This window comes from Ptychodera flava, chromosome 13 (assembly GCF_041260155.1).
Source record: "Ptychodera flava strain L36383 chromosome 13, AS_Pfla_20210202, whole genome shotgun sequence".
Lineage (NCBI taxonomy): Eukaryota > Metazoa > Hemichordata > Enteropneusta > Ptychoderidae > Ptychodera > Ptychodera flava.
This window is the reverse complement of record NC_091940.1, coordinates 940,923-963,055: the sequence shown is the minus strand read 5'-3', so window position 1 is coordinate 963,055 and position 22,133 is coordinate 940,923. Positions and strand designations below refer to the sequence as shown.

The following is a 22,133-nucleotide window of genomic DNA, read 5'->3' as shown; positions in this document are numbered from 1 at the left end:
AGTCAGTCAATCACTACGTAAACTTTTTAGGAATAAAATAGATATCTCCTAACGTTACTAATTATAGAGTCACACATACATGAGATGTAGTACTTGTATTTATTTATTTATTTACAATCACTTTCGTAAAGCAGCTGAATCGGCGTTCAGTCCCGGTGGATGTAAACACGGCCATACTTCTAAACACGGCCATACTTCTCCGCGGGCCCCCGCATCCCCTTGACATGTTTTGGGCAACCTGTCGCTGTCTTGCTGCTGTTCTCGCTCTTGTCCACAGTTGATGATGACACACGCGAACGCTTTCTGGTGACAATAGTCGTACTGGTACGGCATTGCGATTACATAATCGATGTAGTAAGTCCAGGAATTAAAGTCTATCTTACCATACATCTGGCTTCCGAACCGTGTTTATTCGACGCGAAGTCACGGCACTCGAAAATGTGCACCGCAGAAAACGCTTGTCTGGATGCCTCTTTTCTTTTAATTTTGGCAAATGCGGCTAATACGGCATCCTAAAATGCAATAAACTGGCAATGGCTGCGGTTACTTCAGCCACTAAAAGCGTAACTTCTCACCATGTTGAAGCCACAGCGGTAAAGCATTCGCTGTGGCCAAGGTGAACACACTCACTGGTACGTTCTATTAGTTATGTCATTTCCGGTGGTAATGCCCGCGAATTCCGAAACGACCCGAATGGCAGCCAACTTCAAAGTCGCACAACATATTGCATTTTTATAATATTTAACCGCGTCGTTTCCATGGGGTGATGCATTTATTTGATAAAGTAGGGATGGCAAAATCATATAGCATGGCTCATTTTAAGCAAAATTTATGTGGGACATACACTTTAACAACATGCAACCAATGTTTACATTTTGCTCATACACCAGATACACACAGAGATTTCAACATACAACCATTAACTCAGAAACCCTACACGGAAAAGTAAACATTGTTTTCTTCCAGTGCAACAGGTGCATCCACTTTTGGAATAACTTATAAAACCAATATGTCACAAGGGTGATGGCACTGAGATCAACTTAAGAATTTTAACTGTGGTGAACTTGACTATTCCTTTCAAATCCTGACCTGACTTGGAATCTTCAACTGAGATGCAGTGCATTGTAAAATGTGTGCACAAAGACATAGGGGTGGACCATTTGATATCCTTGTGGGGGCGTCTGAAGATTGATGAGGTAGCACTATTTTCAACCTGATCCACTGTACAGTATTTTTTTCCACTATCCCACCTTTTCTTTTAGTCAAGCCTTTTCTGGCAGATTCGTTTTTTCTTTGACATTTGCTTGGAATTTATTTTTTTACTGAAAATCTTCCAGATCTCCCCATCAGGATATGAAATGGTCCACCCTTTGGTATCAACAATGTTTATTGAAAGAGATACAATGACAGGAAGTGTAAGAGCTATTTATAACTCTGATAGATCACTCTACTGGCGAAAAGTCAACAGATATTACGCAAGGCCAAGCAAGCCCTAGTCGGAACAGAAATCTACATCAAACAAGACCTGCTCCCCGCAGATTACAAGAAAAAACGCCTGTACCACAAGATCATGGCGCAAGCTTACAAGGACGGAAAGAAACCAATCTTCCGGAATGGAATACTGTACATTGACGGAGTCAAGTACTCAGGACCCCCACCGACACTCGATGTGGTTTAAGAACTGCGCCTCAGACCACCCATGCGACTGTATGAACATTCGACCAGCAGATTGGAGAGCTACACTGCCACATCATCTTCACTCAAGTCATGCGACAACAACTTTGTTCAACTCTTGACGGAACTTTTTTTATTAGATTTAGTAGAAACTGTTTTTTCTCTTTATGTCTTTTTCTTATCCTTGTTCTTCACCTTTCTATCCTAAAAAAGGTAACAACCAAAAGAATGGAAGTAAGTGTGCTTTTAAAATATTCCAATTTCATCAAACATGCAGAAATTGAAATTCTTATCACTTAACGTGAGAGGTCTCAGGGAATTTAAGAAAAGAAAGAAGGTGTTAACATGGTTAAAACACAAAAAGCCAAATATTGTTTTCCTTCAGGAAACATACAGCATGTCCGATAATGAGAAATTTTGGTCATCTCAGGCTTCGGGCGACTGTTTTTATTCTCACGGGACACACAATAGTAGAGGTGTCATGACTATTTTACGCAACTGTAATCATACTGTGAACAAAACACTAACATCTGAGCATGGAAGATACATTTTGCTAGATGTAACAATTGATGACAGAAACTTCCTGCTCCTAAATATTTATGCACCCAATGATGAAAAATCTCATGTTCAATTCACACAGGAACTTCTCGACATACTATCGTCTAATGAAGTTCAACCAGACACAGAAATTGTCATTGGCGGAGACTTTAATTTTACATTTAATAATGAAATTGACAGATCGGGCTCCAGTGGCCCTAATTGGCAAAAAGCCAAGGAGAGCATATTGCAACTGTTAGAACATCACACTTTGATTGATATATGGCGAGTATGTAATCCCGGGGTCACTCAATTCACCTGGCGTAGACACAGGCCTTCCATTACACAAAGTCGTTTAGACTACTTCCTTATCAGCGATTCACTGCAACAAGATATCAGCTCCACCGAGATTATCCCTTCCGTTAGCACAGATCATTCAGCAGTGACTCTGACCTTTGACCCTATCACCACCCCATTTGGTCCGTCATATTGGAAACTAAATACCAGCTTATTACAGGACAGTGTTTACATTGATGAACTTTCCCATAAGTTTACCCTTTGGCTCCAAGATTACGACGAAATAGAGGACAAATGCCTCAAATGGGACCTCCTGAAATATGAGATTAAAAAATTTTCAATCTCATACTCAAAACAAATTGCGAAACTCAAAAAGGAACGTATCAATGAACTTGAGGGAGCAGTTTCCGATCTAGAGACCTCCCTCAGGCCAAATGCGTCAGAGGACGACATCCTCAGACTCCAAAATGCAAAAGCAGAGCTCGAGAAGGAATATGACTACCTAACTGAAGGTTCAATTATTCGTTCAAGAGTCAGATGGCATGAAAAAGGGGAGAAAAACAATAAGCATTTTCTAGGGCTGGAGAAGAGGAGGGGGAGAAAAGGGCATATCAAAAGAATCATTGGCGCAAACAATGAACTGAAAACATCGCAGAAAGACATTCTTTCTGAGCTGAGGACATTTTATAGTACTCTCTACTCCTCCAAAACCAACCCAGAAAGGGATATTACTGACCACCACTTCCTGAAAAATGACAACATCCCCAAACTTGGGCACCAGCTCATGAAAAATTGTGAGTCACCAATAACCCACAATGAAATTTACTGTGCCCTCACTATGATGCCAAGAAATAAGACCCCTGGCAATGATGGATTGCCAGCAGAATTCTACACAACATTTTGGCCGACAATAGGGCCAACAGTAGTTGATTCTCTCAACTATGGGTTTGAAAATGGGAGTCTTTCCAACTCCCAGAGACAAAGTGTGATCACACTAATAGAAAAGAAAGGGAGAGACACAAAATACATCAAAAATTGGCGACCGATCTCTCTCATCAACGCCGACGCTAAAGTAGCTGCAAAGTGTCTCGCCAATTGTCTGAAAAATTGCCTCATTAACTGCCAGCAGAGTGCCTTTGTCAAAGACAGAGATATAAGTGACTACATCAGGCTGATAGAGGAAATTCTCTGGCATACAGACGAAAACAACCTCCCGGGAATACTGCTTGCCATAGACTTTGAGAAAGCCTTCGACAGTTTAGAATGGGATTACATTATGGAATGTTTAAATAGATACGGGTTTGGCCCACTCTTTAAACAATGGTTCATTACATTTTACACAGACTCGAGCAGTTGCGTTATGAACAATGGTTTCAGCACCGGTTATTTTAACATTGAAAGAGGGGTGAGACAAGGAGATCCATTGTCACCCTATTTGTTAATCCTAGCGCAAGAAATATTCTTAATTAACTTGAATGATGACGCCAATGTCAAGGGTATCAGGTCAGGAATAGGTGAATGCAAATATGCCGCATTGGCGGATGACCTGACGACCTTTGTAACAGATGAACAGTCATGTCAGAGAATATTTGAAATGTTGCACGAGTTCCACTCACTCTCAGGCTTGATGGTCAACCCTACTAAAACGGAAGCTATTTGGCTTGGTAAGTGGAAAAGACGTAAGAAAAAACCATTTGGCATCAAATGGCCGACATCACCGATCAAAATTGCAGGAATTTACATTTCGTATAACCAAGAGTTAAACACCACTCTCAATTATGCAACACCACTCAAGCAGATCGAAGGAACTCTGGGAACATGGAAAAAGAGATCCCTGACACTCATGGGCAAAGTTCAGATTTTGAAAACCTTCAACCTATCACAACTTAATTACGTCATGAGAATGACCACAATAACATCTGAAATTCTTAAGAGATTTGAACAGCTTATCTTCAATTTCCTCTGGAATGGGAAAGATAGAATAACCAGAAAGGTAATGGTCAGAGGGGTCTCCGAGGGGGGCTTAAAGGCCCCCGATGTGAAAACTACGCACAAGCTTATGCGTATAAACCTTATTAAAAGGTATTTAGATGAAAACACAGAGCACCCCTGGAAACTCTTTCTAGACCATCGCCTAAAATCTGTGGGTGGAAAGTACCTATTCAAGTGTAACTTCGATATTAACTCACTCAGCCTGCGCCTACCGAGATTCTACCAAGAAATGCTTGAATCCTGGTCGGTCTGCAATGTTGCGGTCAATGACTCTGAGATTGACATTACTTGTCAAACAATTTGGAACAACAGAAATGTTCTAATTGGAGGGAATTCTGTCTATAACCCAAAGCTAAGACAGAAAGGATTTGAATTAATATTTGATTTACTTACCGAGGAGGGGTATCTGTCATGGGAAAAATTAGCCAACAAAATCTCCAAGGGAACGAAGTTCTCCTTCTTTACGGAGCAATCACATGTCTCAGAGTTAGGTGGCCAGAGCCATTGCTGGTTGAACCGGTGTTTAAAGATGAATACGAATATGTGTTTTTTAATTGTAACTTTCGACCCTCCCACAAAGTTACCAGGGAGAGCATCAGAAACGCCATTTACAGTAAAGAGGAATTAAGTCCAATTAATGAACGCTATTATGAAAGAGAATATGACTTTACTGGACCATGGTCTCCCATATATAGTCTACCATTTAAGGTAGCCATAGACACAAAAACACATGAATTCCAGTTCAAACTTCTTCATCATATTCTGTACACAAACTACGATCTATCTAGAAGAGGCATGGACCAATCACCGCTCTGTTCATTCTGCCAAAACAGCAACGAGACACTAGATCATCTTTTCTACACCTGTAAATTCACTAAGACCTTCTGGAACGAGTTTCACACATTTTTCGAGGAATCTCTCAGTTTGTTCACTAGACATAACTTAAATGAAGTGCTCTTTGGTGTTGACGGTTACTCTGACATTCACAATCACTTGCTACTGTTAGCCAAAAGACACATCTATGCCATGAAAATGAAACAGAGTAAACCACACTTTGCAGCTTTTATGTTGCAAGTGAAATTCAACTACCATCTAGAGTACGAAATAGCTCTGGAAAAAGACAAACTAGAGAGACATTGCAGCAAATGGATTTCAATTTTACACAAAATTGTAGATAACTAAGCACTGTACTTCATTTTAATTTAAGTTCATGTTACTAAAGAAAATGTTACCAATAAAACAATTTAAACACAAAAAAAAACTCTGATAGATCAAACATTGCAAAAAATGTTTGGAATATATTTGTTGGAAACCAAACCTGCTAAATCACCTTCAGCTGTGCTTTCTGATGATTCTTTTACCACATTTTAACACCAAATACAATTTACCATATGAAATGCTCACAAGATCACCATATTATGTATTCTTAGTTCCTGTAGGTATAAAATCGCCCAAAATCAGAAAATCTTTTCACAAATATTTATTAATTTTGTTCATATCAACACAACCTGAATAAAGTTATGGAATCAATACTGTGGACTATTTCTGTAAGTTTTTTCCATCAAAAAATTAGGAAGCTTCATAAAAATAGGAAATTGAAGACGTTTCTCTAAAAATTTAAAACAAGCGACCTGGCAGCTGATAGAGCTCCTTTGTGTTAAGTAGGGAATAACTTTTTGCGACACTTGTTGATGAAGGAGGAAATCTGAAATCAGCCCACTTCAGGTCAACCAGACCAAAATGGGCAAATATAGCTGCAAAAATATGTAATTGAAGAAGATATAATGCAAACATATTAAATTAAGATCATACATAGGAAAATTTCTACTCAATATCAAAGCAATAAAAAAGATTTTGTGAAACAAATTTTTTGACCAAAATAGCAAAAATTGCCCCAAAAATACAAAATTGCAGATTTCATCCAGATTTCAATATATCATATTAAGATAAACCCTAGGAACCTGTATAGAAAACATCAAAGATATCAAACAAGCAGTTTTTGAGAAATACATTTTTTGACCAAAAATGAAAAAACTTGCCCAAAAAATACAAAATTGCAAATTTCATAAGAATTTGAATACAGCACATTTTGATCAACCTTATGAACCTGCATACCAAATACCAAAGGCATCAGATGACTAGTTTTTTTGGAGGAAAAATTTTTTGACCAAAAATGGGGAAAATTGCCCCAAAATTACAAACAGTGTTGCTGCCAGGAATTTTAGATCAGGGGACACTGTGTCCCACTACCATTTATTTTGGGGGACATTTTGTACATATTGGGTACAACAAGCAGTTGTCAATCAAATTTTGCATTATTTCGTAACACATTAGTTTCACTGAACAAATTTCAAGCTACGTGGACCACGTCGCTATGCTTGAATTTCAGGCAATTGAAGCAGTATACCAAATCTGCTGCAAATCAGAGCTCAGATGGACTACAGTCAAGCAAAGTATGATATCAGGTGCAGCGTTTTAATTACTTTTAATCATATAGCTAGCTCCGAAAGTATGTTGTGTAAGCCTCAAAATAATTATGCAAAACAAAGATAATCATCAGTAATAGATATTACTTGCAGACTACTTCCATCACAGTCAACTCACGAGTGCGCCCAAGGTGATCGGCAGTACGCAAGAGTGCGGGACAACAGGTTACGCTTTGGGGACATTGTCGCAAGGGCGCGTCCTGGCGGCAACACTGTAGAAATCCTAAAAATTCACTACAATTTTTACAAACTTGACTGAGGTCATCCCGAGGAACATGGATACCAACTTTCAAAGCACTCGGACAAGCTGTTTCAGAAAAAAAGTTTATTTTACTAAAATTTGAAAAAAATTACCCAAAAATACAAACACGCAAATATCATCCTCAGTTGTACACCCCTTATTTAGAATACCTAAAGGAACCTACATACCAAGTTTCAACCAAATCTGACCAACAGTAACTGAGTTTTAGCAGTTTGCAGGATTTTTCCTTTTTTTACCTCATTTGCATATTTTTGACACTGACCTGTTCATTTGAACAAATTCACATCTCCACCCCTAGGTACACCTGTACACCAAATACTTAGCTGGTAGCTGCTGCGGTTTAGGGGTTTTTGATCTGGACGACTAACAGACATACATACATACTTACTTACATACACACAGACGGCATGTAAATCAGATGCAAATGAAATGATTCACCTTATACGATAAGCTCTCTTTGGTATACCAAATGATAGCTAAAAATCAATGTGCATATGTTTAACATATGGACTAATCCATGTACCAAGTTTAAATGGAATCGCTCCTAGCATCACTGAGAAATTTGCGTGAACATACACATCCGACATCAAATACAGGAAACAAAATGGCTGCAACACGACCATATTGGATCAGATCACAAAGCAAATCAACGTGTATATGTATGACATAGGTAATAATCCTTGTACCAAGTTTGAATGAAATAGCTCCAGGCATCTCTGAGATATCTGCGTGAATGGACGGACAGACAGACGGATGGACGGACACACAGACATGACCAAACCTATTAAGTCCCCCCCGGACGGTGTCTGTGGAAATGGCTGTGATTCTTTTGACATAACATGAATCAGAATATATCATACCAGTATGTCCATGCATTCCTTTGACAACCATACTAATACACTGATCAACATTCATGCATTAATTATTACTTACAATGATGGGTAGATTACCAAACTACTATTATGGATGCATGGTGCAGTTTATACACAACAGTTGAAGCAATCATAACCTGGTGGTGCTGGCCCATTACATGGTTTACCATAATATTCTATGATATCGCTTGGTGGCAGAGTGAGTGTCCTCTGCTTAGACTTTGCAATGTCAACCATTGTATTGAAGGTGGAACTGCCTTGAGTTTCACTGGAAACTTGGTCTTGCATTCCCTGGAGGATTATGCCATTGGTGTTATGAGTTGTTCCTTTACCTGAAAACCTTATTATTTGAAATATATCAAAGGATTAGTGGTGATAGTTATATTTCAATAAATTAAAATTATAAAATCTGGACTTCTAATCAACACATAAGACTTAACCGGTATCATGTTGCCTTTATAGTTTAACTGAACTAAACGTCAAAATATATTATTGCATCTGTTGAAATCATTTGTATACTACAATTATAATTGGGAAAACATCACCATGAATGTGGCAGTAGTATTGTTATATAGCTTCCAAGCAAGATTTGTTTTACTGATAATTTCAGCTTTCTACAAACTGCCTACCTGTCAACGTTTCTTTTCCCAAAGTCACTGTTGTCCCATACAAGAGTTGTAAACACTCCTTCCTTGAAGCCTGGTGGAATTCCATTTCCTTGCAGCTGTTGAATAGCCAATGCAGTGTCATGTTGTAAAATCTGTGGATGTGATGTACAAATGACCCAAACCATTCAACAGCCCTAACATTGACGATGAGCCTGTCATATGACGAATTGTCATTCCCAGAGCAACATGTTTTGGTGTAGCTTTCCTTCCTTTGGAAGTCAAGTAGATTAGATCTTGACCAATTGACAAGAGTTTATTCTGTGCATCATCTGAGACTTTGACATAGTTTTCTGAACAAAAGTCTGTAGAAGCTCCTGTACACTAGGCAAGGAAATTAAATAATTTCACTGGCACCACTTCCTAGCATTGCTGCAAAGTGACATCTTCTGCTTTTGGTGGCCACTTACTGACAAAGTCTGCACTCTCGATGACATCATGCAGCTGCATGGCAGCATGGAAAATATCACGCACTTCACTGCTGCTGCTTGCTGTTGACTCGACTTGCACACAATTTGCTCAATTTCATCTTCACTTTCAGATTCCCATGTTATATTTAATACCTGGCTTGTTGATGCACTACTTTTTGTTTGAGCAAGCACCAATTCACATTCATGAAGGTGAGGGCGGATAAACTGTAGCCTGTCACCATATTTTTTCACATTGCAGTCTTTTCTTGAAAGTAGTGTTTCTGCAGGTAGATGCATCATAGTGTTCTGTATCACTTATGATTTTCACGAACAGATTCTTCAATGCTGTCATTCTAAAGACTTCACCTCCATCAAAGATTCTTTTCTCAATGACATTTGTACAAAGAATCTTGAATGATGGAGTGTACATATAACATCACTGTCTGCTTCATCTCTCTTCTCATATGGTTTCTCTAAGCAACGAGTGTAATTTCGGTAGCATGACTTGTGATATTTAACTTCAATGCTGACTAAATCTTGAATTCTGATTTGAACCATAAGTTCCTCATCCTGTCTGACCTCTGCAGCTTTCAACAGACTTTCACCAGTTTCGCATGATGTCAGTTTCTCTTCTATTCTTTTTCCTGTCTGCCTGTCATTCACGCGTTTCACACTTCTATTATACATATCAAACACATTGGTGGTAACACATGCACGCTCCTACGCTTTACCCCAGAAATACTGTGGGAACCAGTAGCTGCATGACCTTAAACTTCGCTTTACCTATTTCTAACATTCATCAAAAACACATTTCTGTTCCACAACTCATAAAACAGGACAAAATTCTGGGTTAGCAATTACCCAAAACTATCTAATTGCTGCTCCTTTTGGCTCAGCAGATTTTACTTTTTTGTCATTTACAGAAAATTTCACTGTCTGATGTGAACTCAACCTAACCAAAATAACACTTTGTCAGTTGTGTTAGAAAGGTATTTTCACAAATTGAGTCTTTAACAGACTTCACAATACATTATTTTATGGCTAAATTTTCATCAAATTAGCGACTAAATAAACTTACCCCTTTTCCCAGGTTTTCCCATCAACTTGAAGTAATACAACTTTACCCGTCAAGTCATGTCCAACAACTGTCCTTGCAGATACTACTTGAAAAAATTGATCAACAGTTCCTGCATTGAAGATAAGAAAAGTGAATCATTCTTTATGAGGTGAACCAGATATGAACTGTAAATGCTCACGTTTTCATTATATATTGCAGTTATATGTAAATTTGAACCTTTGCCACATGTTTGCAACTTCATTGAAATAATTATGATCAACATAATAAACAATATTCACCACATATTAACTCTATAGGTCATTAAGTATTCAAATATGTAATTAGCTGAAATAAAATAATTGATTTCTTTGACTGCTATCATTGTATCACCATTTTATATGACAAGTGTAATTAATTGCCTTTGGTCAAGTCCTTCAAACTATATATTCCAAACTTTGAAAGCTCATTAGATATGCAACCTATAAATTAGCTGAAACTTAAGTGCGAAATGATTCCAATATTGGTATAACCAGGTATAATCATCAATGCACATAGCATGTTATGCCAACTTTGATCAAATAAATCCAAGTATATAACCCTAATTAGGAAAGTTAATTAAATACACACATTAGGAATTGGCTGAAGCAAAAATGCTTAATGCTTTTCAATAATGTTAGCCTACATAATAGTATCTTTAACGTACACAGCAAGTTTCATCAATTTTGGTTATGTAAATTCAAATATATATCCCTAATTTCAAAAATTCATTAAATATGCAAATTAGGAGCTGGATGAAGTAAAAATGCTTAATGACTTTCAATAATGTCGTATCGTAGCATATTTAATGTACATAGCAAGTTTTGTCAACTTTGGTTTATAAGTCAATACAGATAAATATCCCTGATTATGAAAGTTCATTAAATATGCAAATAAGGAATTGGCTGAAGTTTAAATGCTTAGTGACTTTCAATAATGTTCTATCATAGTATCTTTAATATGCATAGCCAGTTTCATCAACTTTGGTCTCGTCAAATCAGATAAATACCCCTAATTAGGAAAGTTCATAAAATATGCAAATTAGGAATTGGCTGATGTAAAAATGCTGAATTACATTTAATAATGTTCTATAATAGTATCTTCAATGCACATAGCAAGTTTCATCAATTTTGGTCATGTAACTTCAAATATATATCCTTAATTTCAAAAATTCAGTTGCTTTTACGTGCAGCCAACACATGCCGGTGAGGTGACAGACAGTTCACGTTCACTATGCTATGCCATGCCACGCGGTGGATCGGCAGCATACATGTCTTCATTCCAAGTTTACTGTTTATTTCAAGATGTGAGTCAAACAGAAATTTCATCAAATTGCCACTTCTGGATCTAGGGATTGTGTAATCAGTTTGATTTGAAAATATTTCGTCAATTAAGAGCGGAAATCATCGCTGACTTTTGCTGTCTTTTGGCTATGGTTGGATATCAACTTTTTCTGTCCTTTACATACAATCGCCGCCGGTACCATCAAGGGTGGGACGTGTTAAATTGTTCTGTTGTTGACACTATTCATACAAATTAAAAGGAGTAATAACTAGTGACATTGTAAAACAAAGAAGCTACAAATAATCTGTCTTCCTTTCGTGTGATCGTACGGAAGTTAACCAGTCCGTGCCATTGTGAACATTTTGCCGCTGAACCTCATAGTGTCGCGGGTAACAATGATAGCATCGGGTGAGATCGAAAGCGTCGCGGGCTTGAACGATAGTGTCACGGGCCGCGATGCTGTTCTGGGCTGGGGAGAACCCTGTTAAAGCCTCGTATATGTATACAAATATCTTTGGCAAAACTTATAATAAATATATACAACCAAACTTCAAAATGTGATCGCTCTCCGAAACGTCACAATATCTACGGTCGCTATGCTTGAATCATCACAAAGCAAAAATTCAATATGTCCGCCAAGACCAGTCTAAACCATATGGAAGTCGTATGACGTAACAGTATAGCGCCACGTACGGCGAGTATTCAGAGAAAAATAAAAAGCAAAAAGCAACAAAAAACAAAGCGAAAGAAAGCTAGAATTATTAATAGCTGAACGCAATATGATATTTGTGCAATGCAAAATAAAAAACAAATAAATAAACAAACAAGGAATGCCCATGAAACCCGTCCGAGCTGAGCAATGACGTCATAAGCGTGTCGCAATGCATTCTGGATAATGAAGGTAAAATTTGTGTATAGCACGTTCTATGGTAGTAATATGAGAGAAAGAAAGAAAGAAAGAAAGAAAGAAAGAAGGAAAGTGAGCAAAACCTAACAGTTTCAGAGCTGGTCTCTGGAACTGATAAATCCATTCAGCAAGCTCCTGTTTGATGAAATTGATATTTTTTCTTTCTTTCTTTTTTCTTTTGAGTAGAGCCATGGCATAGCTGAAACGAACTGGAAGGCATAGTCCTAGTGCGATTTGAGCAGATTACGCAGATAATGCAAACGACTGCAACTGTTACCAACAGACTCATAATGCAGAGTCATGCCCAAAAACACCCACCAAAACTTGGCACTAATCATGATCCAGGTCCATTTTAAGCTAGGCTTTAATATAAATTAACCTTTTAAACGCCAAAGTCTTTTTTGTCCCCATTATAAAATAAATCCCCGTCAATTTTTCTCAGATTTTTGCCAAAATTTTGAGACAAAATTGTAGCAAATGAAATGTGATGTCCATTTGGTCGAAAATTATCAAAAAATTACAGAAAAACTCATAAAAATTGGTAAAATTTTGTACTAAAATTTTGGCGGGAGAAAATTACAGTGCTGAAAGGGTTAATGCATATGGAAACAGGTCCAGTAGCTAGTCAGGTGACAAATAATAAGGGTCATAACAATTGTAAGAAATCTAACGCATTTAATATTTTTTTTTATCAATTTTGTTGCCAAAAGAGCATGGAAGTGCATTCTCTGCATATTTATAGCATTCATCAAAACATAGGGCCAAAGTCCCTGAAGCTACTATAGACATGGATACAAAATTAAGTATTTCCTGACTGTATGAAATTATCTCACTAAGGTCATCCTAGGGACATGTAAACCAAATATTAAAGCTGTCTGACCAGCGGTTTTGAAAAAACAAGCAACTCAACAGTTGACAGAGCTCTGCTGTGTTATGTATAGAATAACCTTTTGTGAAACATGTATTGATGAAGAAGGTGGATATCTTTGATAGCTCATTTCAGGATGGCCTGACCAAAAATGGAAAAAAATTCTGTAAAAATACAGATTTGCATATTTCATAAGACTATATTAATCTATAATAGCAAATAAACGAGAGTTGATTACATTGCAATTAAAGTAAACAAGACTTGCTTAAATCAAGATTTACGTCATAAAAAAACAGCATATCTGTCAGGTTATAAAGAATCTTGAGCTGGTTATCTTTTAATATCAGTATTTTTATCCTATTAACCAAGCACATTTTAACTTTCAAATTAACATTGTAAGTAAGTTCTGTTGAATAAGTTGAGACTGTATGTACTAAGAGAAAGCACACTGAAGAGACAAATGTTTGAAACTTAAGAAGTTCAAGGTCATCAAAAGCATTACAAGGAATCATGTTACACTTTCATTGCACTGTTTACACAGATTGCATAATTGCTATAAATAGCACAAGGAATCTTACAGCCCAGCTTTACCATAAAAACTCTATCACTTTGACCACTCTTTTAATTGACCACTCTACTTTTTTCCTCAAAAAGTAATCTTATTTTATCCTTACCAAGTCAACCATAAATGGAAATTAGAACTTTCTCTATCTCTATTTATTTGACCACCCTATCATGACAAACTATTATGAGCAATTTCTTTTAGATAACATAAATGGTGGTTCAGAATATATCAAAGTTGGGATTCAGGAAAGTTGCCTTTACATGTTTTAATCCTCAATTCACTATGAACTGTCAAAAAAGTTGAACTTTCTGATAATTCCACACTAAAATTATTTTGGCTTTGATGATTTCCTAATTAATTCAGTTATTTAAAATCATATTAATTATTTTTTTCTGGGTGAATTGATAGAGTTTATACAGTACAAGAATTACATACAATGTAAGTCAAACTTTGACCAAAAATGACAAAAAAATTCCTTAAAAATACACATTTGCATATTTCATCACAATTTGAACAAATCTAAGTTGGGTTATCCCTAGGAACCTGTATACCAAATAACAAAGCTGTCTGACCAGCGGTTATGAAGAAGAAGATTTTTTACCAAAAACACCTTTTTTGGCATTAATTTGCCTATTTTCAACAATATCAAAAAATTAAAAAAAATAGTTTCTCAAAATCATATTTTTCATCTACACAACAAATATCAAATCAGTAAGTACTGCGGTTCTCAAGATATTTGAGTGGACGGACGCCTCACAAACAGACATACATACATACATACATACATACATACATACATACATACAGACTGACGACGGACGCCGGACGGATACCCATCCCAATGGCTTCTATAGACTATAGTCTATAGTAGCTAAAAATTATTGCGGTTCCATAACTCATAAAATAGTCCAAAATGCAGGATTGGCATACCTTCTGAACATACATATATCGAAGGCTCCTAAAAATCAATAATTATGACTTTGTTTGTGTACCGTCTATTTACTGTCTGTTCTGTACTGTTTTGTGTCTATGTTTACAACTATTGTCTTGCGAATTCGGACCTAATGTCATTGGATTATGGATTGGTATGATTGCGATTATTTTTTCAAACCAGATATGAACTGAAAATGCTCACGTGTTTCATAATATTGCAGTTATGTGTAAATTTGAACCTTGGCCACATGTTTGCAACTTCATTGAAAGTGTTATGATCAACATAATGAATAATATTCAGCACAGATTAATTCTGAATCAAAGTATATATCCCCAATCAGGAAATTTTATTAAAATGGGCAAATTAGGAATTGACTGAAATGTTCTCATTAAATATGCAAATTAGGAATTGGCTGAAGTAAAAATGTCATGAGAGAAAATGCCGAGAGAGTTTGACCGGTTGACCTCGCTGTTAATTTTATGCAGGAAATTACAATAACAATGCTTGGTCGAATGACGCAGTGCCTTGAGGGTGGGATCGCCAGTGGTATAGGGGGAGGAGTACCTTACCGATGGTGATAAGTGGTGCGGATTACCGTCGCCTAGGTGACTGGCGTTGCAAATACCTGGACTGAACCCACGCGTGGACTGAACCATTTGGTTTTTTTTGGGTGTCGATGGTACTTTGACAATAAAAGTAAAGATGCACAGATATCGAGTTTATTGTCTTGTTTATGAGCGGCCAGTATTTCCAACAGCATGAATTGCGTGCATTTGCCCTAGAAGAAATAAATAATTTCGAATAAAACATCGCGAATATAACCACATTCCTTAAGCTCGACGTACCCCAAAGAACCATGAAATCGCCCGACTTTCGATTGAAGAGATGAGTTTTGCCAAACCGCGTATACAGAAAAAGTGGCAGATGACTTTATTTTTAGAATCATAGACAGTATAGCGAGATGTAAAAAATGTGAAAGAGGCTCCCCATCTAACTATCCTAAATGTTTTTGTGTCGAGTTTGTGTTTGATTCGTTTCGACAATGTGTTCCTACATTCTTATCCGATTGTGTGTGTTAATAAAAATGTTTGTTTCGCTTTGGATATTTGTAGAGAAGTTTGGATTAGTGTGTACGGTAATGTTTTCTTTGTGTGGGGAAAGCTTATGGCGAGACGCAGCCGGACCTATGTTGTTACAAAAGTTGATAGAGTCGCCCTTTGACGCTTGCGTTTCGAAACCCGGATGTGGTTTCTCATCAGTCGCGGTGTAGATTCTTTCCTTAGTTTGTGTTTGTGAAAATTTATTTTAATGCATTTTAGTGGTCTTGCTTTTCGATTAGCGAGGCAAGTATATTAATTTTTGGTCACGTTGTGAGTCCGTTTGGTGGTTCGGTTTGTTTGTTCTATGTTTCTTTACTTCGGTAAATTTTGTTTTGACTGGTGTGTCTTTTAGATTTTTGCGGAGGTTTGTGAATTTTTAGGCAATAAGTACCACTGCGGGGTACGGATTTTATGTTTATTGGATCAAGATACAAGTATCCTGGTTGATGTGCTTGTTCTCGTACATTTTGATTCATAGTTCGTTTACTTTGTTTACTGTTTGTTCTGGCTTGTTGTGTATAATACTGAGTGTTGCGTAATTGCCTTTCGCATTCGAGTACGTAATCGTTTGTGTTGACAATGACGAAAACCCGACCCTTGTCGAGGGTTTTTTTTTCCCGAAATTTGTCTATTGTTTGCAAGCTGGTTTATCGCGATTCTTTTAGCACGCGACATGTTTTGTTTCCTTGTTTGAAAGGGTATCTCTAGAAGTGCGAGTTTAGCAGCTTCAGATAGCTTTCAAGTTTTGGTGTTTGTTGTTTGTGGAGCCCAATTTGACTTTTCTTTGAATTTGTGTTGTTGCGATTGTTTGTGTCTCACGATGTAGCGTAGTCACATTTTACGACTTTATTTGTTGAAATCCTGAGGTGGTTTTATTCTGTTTGGTTTTGTTGGCGTCCGAATTAATTTTAAGGCCTTTGCCTAGTACTATTTTTCGGAGTTTCATAGTTTGAGCGATGATAGGTTGTTGTTGAATTTCATGTTGTTGTCGGCTTTTCTTTGGAAATAGCTGATTTATTTCCACGGCCATTTTTTCTGTCACGTTATTTTATGTGTACGATTTTTGTTATTTCTTTTAAGTGTTTGTGTGTTCTATGTCATTTTATGGGTTTTTTTGGTAGTTCTCTTTTTGGAGTGTTTGGTGGCCCTGAAAAGGGCCGCTCGGTATGGGTTTTTCTTAGCGCTTGGCGCGTTTGTTTTGGCGATGAGCCTATAGCTTTTTTATGCTTCTTTTCGCCGATTCGATGTGCTTGGTAAGTAGGTGTTTGCCGCCTTCTTGTCACTGTGTGTGCGTACATGGACAGTCTGCATAGCCCTTGAATGTGGTCTCGATTTTGATCAAACCATGAGGTACCTCCATGATCAAACTTACAATTTAGGAGTATACTATATCAAAACTGATAAATGATTTATGTTTTCACATGGGTTCACAAAAAGTTTCGCCCCGTGTTCATTTTTGGCCCAGGAATTCCATCTACCCACCCTTTACAGAGTAGTAAGCTTATGGGGCAAGTAAATATGGATGCGCCGGTGCGATTCAACGATCAACCTGTATATCGCATCGAAAGTCAACAATTTTACGGCACGGACTATGATTTTATAAGTTTATACACAGTCCCTCGTGGATAGAGAGACTGTGGTTTATATAAAAATTATAAGGCGCGGGGTATTATATATTGACTGATTACTGTAGCTATAGATAGGCTACATTCAGGACGGGCAGCGACGGGCAGTAATTAGTAGGCAAAACCACGGTCCCTCCACAGAGGGACCGTGGCAAAACAGGTGGTTTCACCGTGGGCAGAACTCGGTGCAATGATACTGAACATTAATAGTAAGCCTGTCACCTTGAAGGTAATGCTGTAGGTGAAACAAGTAAGCTTACTTCAAACGCACGATGGTACAAACATTCCTACCTCCATGGTACAAACATGGATGTAAAAAATAGAAGTGAAACCACCGTCCCTCCGGGACGGTGGTGAAACGTACACATAGAAATACACGCGTTCCTACGTTGTGCCCACCCGGGCCACGCGATTAAAATATGACTGATACTGCTGGATAGTGTTAATTGGGTCGGTAAACAGTCAACTAATAGTTTAATTGACTACCTGGGTGATTGGCAGGTCGTGTCCAACGACGCATATGCAAAGCAGGCCAAAAGACAAAAGCCCCCAAAGTTATTGACAGCTGGCCAGGGGTCACCATGAATACGTAATGAAGCTTCACTACGCAGAAACTGCGTAGTCAAGCCCTTCTTAACCGGTCAAACTCTCTCGGCATTTTCCGGCATGTTAAATGACTTTCAATAATGTCGTATCATAGTATGCAAATGAACCCTTAATTAACTTCACACTACTAAATGCTTTACAACAAAGTTAGATATCAGTCGGATCAGTATATGTAAAAGTTTTCAACACATTTGATGCAGTTATTTCAGAGTTATATGACTAATTATCAAACTAAATGAAATATGCAAATGAGCTATTTATTAACTTGACACTGCTCAATGCTTCTCAGTACAATTGGATATTTATCAGATCAACATCTTTAGCAAGTTTCATTAAATTAATTGCTGTAATTTTGGTGTAATATCACTAATTACTAAGTTAATCAAATATGCAAATTAACCCTTAATTTACTCCACACAACTGAATGCTTTACACCACAATTAGATATCTGTCGGATAAGTATCAGCAGCAGATTTCATCACATTTGGTACTGTTATTTTGAAGTTATATGACTAATTACAAAACTTCATAAAATATGCAAATGAGCTATTTGTTAACATGACACTGCCAAATGCTTCGCAGAACAATTGGATATTTATCAGATCAATATCTGTACCCGATTTCACCTACTTAGGTGCCGTAATTTTTGAGTTATATACCTAATTACAAAATTCATTAAATGTGCAAATGAACCCTTAATTAACTTCACACTACTTAATGCTTTACACCACAGTTAGATATCACTCGGATCTGTATCTACAGCAGATTTCAGTGCATCTGGTGCAGTTTTATATCGGAGTTATATGACTAATTACAAAACATCATAAAATATGCAAATTAGCTACTTATCAACTTGAAACTGCCCAATGCTTCTAAGTACCGGTATAATTAGATATATATCAGATCAATATTCGTTGCAAGTATCATCACGTTTAGTGCAGGAATTTTAGTGGTATGTCACTAATAACAAAAGTTCATTAAAAATGCAAATGAGCAGATAATTGACATGACACTCACAGTATCATGATAATGTTCTGAGATTGTCATCCGTCAAAAGTTTCATGAAATTTTGTGCAGTATTTCTTGATATATGTCTACACTGTCATTACCATCTCCATAGGGAAACCATTACGGAAAAAAAACCGATATTGCATAACTTCATTAATATGCAAGCCACACTAACCAAAGTCTAATCACTTCTTGTAAGTAGCATACGGTACCTGTCTACCAAATCTGACTTGAATCCATTCAGGCGTTTTTGAGTTATCGTGTAAACAGACAGACAGACAGACAGACACACACACACACACACGGACAGACAGACAGACATCGCTATGATATTAGCCCATTAGTCCATGTGTTCACACATGTGAGCTTTGTCATTGCAGAAAAATTCTCACTGTCTGATGAGATCAACCCAACCACAATAACACAACTGACCTTCAGTCAGTTGTGTTGATAACCCCCTAGGAACCTGTATAGCAAATATAAAAGATATCAGACAAGCAGTTTTGGAGAAACAATGGCAAAAATTGCCTAAAAATTCAAAATTGTGGATTTAATCGTAATTTCAATATATGACATTTGAGTTCATTTGTAGGAACCTGTATACCAAATATCAAAGCTATCAGACGAGCACTTTTTGAGAAACAACTTTTTGACCAAAAACCAGCATGAAATGCCCCCAAAGATACATATATGCAAATTTCACCATGAATTGAACAAATCTAACTGAGGTTACCCCAAATGAACTGCAAACCAAATTTCAAAATATTGGACAAGCGGTTTCAGAGAAGATTTTTTAACCAAAACCAGTAAAAAATGCCCAATAACACGTTCACCACAATTTGAGCAACCCTGAGGTCACCCAAAATGAACTGCATATCAAATTCAAAGGTATTCAAATTTCAAAGGAATTGAACATGCAGTTTCAGAGAAGAATGCAACTGTTGACGGATGATGTACAGAAGGACAGACTGGATGGACAGACGATGACGGACAATCAGCCTATTTGATTAACTCCGTATCACTAACAATGGAGCTAAAATAATTCAAAAATATATATACCAATTTTATGCCATTTAACAAAGATATCACATACACTGTCCCTGCCACTGTACCAAATACCAAAGTAATAACTAAAATTAGCATTTTTTGAAAAATCATATACATTTTTTTCTTATTTTGCTATCCACTTCTACAGGTTTTCTGTTCTGTCATGGATAGCCATCTAAACATTCCACATATCTTAGCTGGTCACATTTGATGTGTTAACTTTTTTGAGTTATGAGCTCCACAAACTTGGTCAACAGATAGATGGCTTGATAGACTGACAGATGACATTGGCCCCAAAGTGTGCCTGGACTCATAGAGAGTGACAAAAATTTATCGAGTGTTTCTGCCAGAATATGAAATATCGATATAATATTAATAACCCCATTAACATGGAGATATACACTTGATTTGGGCAAAATTTACACCCTGAAGTGCTCACATTGCAGGTCCCGCTATAAGTCAACAATGAACTCAAATGGCATGTACACTGCCCTGTTTAGGGGGTTATTGCTTAAGGTTCCAAGACAAGAAATTGACCTTTTTAAGCTAACGATTCTCTAGTGGTTAATAAGCTCAGAACCCCCGCAAATTATATATTTTCCGAAAGCCTAGATATAGGGTAATATTTTTGTAACCATAGTATCACCATTGTTTACATACCGGTAACTATCACGTGACAAGTAATTTGCATAACCTTTCAAAAATCAGTTTTCCCTATGTTTTGTTTCAATGCTTTGAGATATGTGGCTGAAATTTGTGTGAGTGCAAGCTGTCCTAAGGATCAACCAAAATGTGCCTAAGAATTTTTTTAAAACCTTCTTAAACAATATTTATGCCTGAAAAACTTCCACAGCGGTGTATTCAACCCTACTTTATTTCTTTAAAATTGTACTTATAAAAACATAGGGCCAAAGTCCCTGAAGCTACCATAGACATGGATACAAAATTTAAGTATTTCCTGACTGTATGAAATTATCTCACTAAGGTCATCCTAGGGACTTGTAAACCAGTAAGTTCTGTTGAATAAGTTGAGACTGTACGTACTCAGAGAAAGCACACTGAAGAGACAAATGTTTGAAACTTAAGAAGTTCAAGGTCATCAAAAGCATTATAAGGAATCATGTTACACTTTCATTGCGCTGTTTACACAGATTGCATAATTGCTATAAATAGCACATGAGGAATCTTACAGCCAAGCTTTACCATAAAAACCCTATCACTTTGACCACTCTTTTAATTGACCACTCTATTTTTTTCCTGAAAAAGTAATCTTATTTTATCCTTACCAAGTCAACCATAAATGGAAATTAGAACTTTCTCTATCTCTATTTATTTGACCACCCTATCATGACAAACTATTATGAGCAATTTCTTTTAGATAACATAAATGGTGGTTCAGAATATCAAAGTTGGGATTCAGGAAAGTTGCCTTTACATGTTTTAATCCTCCAAGATGGTAAGCATTTCACTATGAACTGTCAAAAAAAGTTGAACTTTCTGATAATTCCACACTAAAATTATTTTGGCTTTGATGATTTCCTAATTAATTCAATTATTTAAAATCGTATTAATTATTTTTTTCTGGGTGAATTGATAGGGTTGATACAGTACAAGAATTACATACAATGTAAGTCAAATTTTGACCAAAAATGACAAAAAAATTCCTTAAAAATACACATTTGCATATTTCATCACAATTTGAACAAATCTAAGTTAGGTTATCCCTAGGGACCTGTATACCAAATAACAAAGCTGTCTGACCAGCTGTTATGAAGAAGAAGATTTTTTACCAAAAACACCTTTTTTGGCATTAATTTGCCTATTTTCAACAATATCAAAAAATTAAAAAAATTAGTTTCTCAAAATCATATTTTTCATCTACACAACAAATATCAAATCAG

At 36.8% G+C, this 22,133-nt stretch overlaps 1 protein-coding gene across 3 annotated transcripts in view; it reads right to left on the bottom strand.

Annotated features, from left to right (window-relative positions):
* The window catches only part of LOC139148631 (N-acetylglucosamine-1-phosphodiester alpha-N-acetylglucosaminidase-like), a 149,318-nt gene that overhangs the window by 57,285 nt on the left and 69,900 nt on the right, over nucleotides 1-22,133 (bottom strand). For all 3 annotated transcript variants that reach the window (XM_070720116.1, XM_070720117.1, XM_070720118.1), the window contains one exon: nucleotides 10,274-10,382. In XM_070720116.1, coding sequence (XP_070576217.1) covers nucleotides 10,274-10,382 — 109 coding nt within the window. The remainder of the gene's footprint in view (nucleotides 1-10,273; nucleotides 10,383-22,133) is intronic.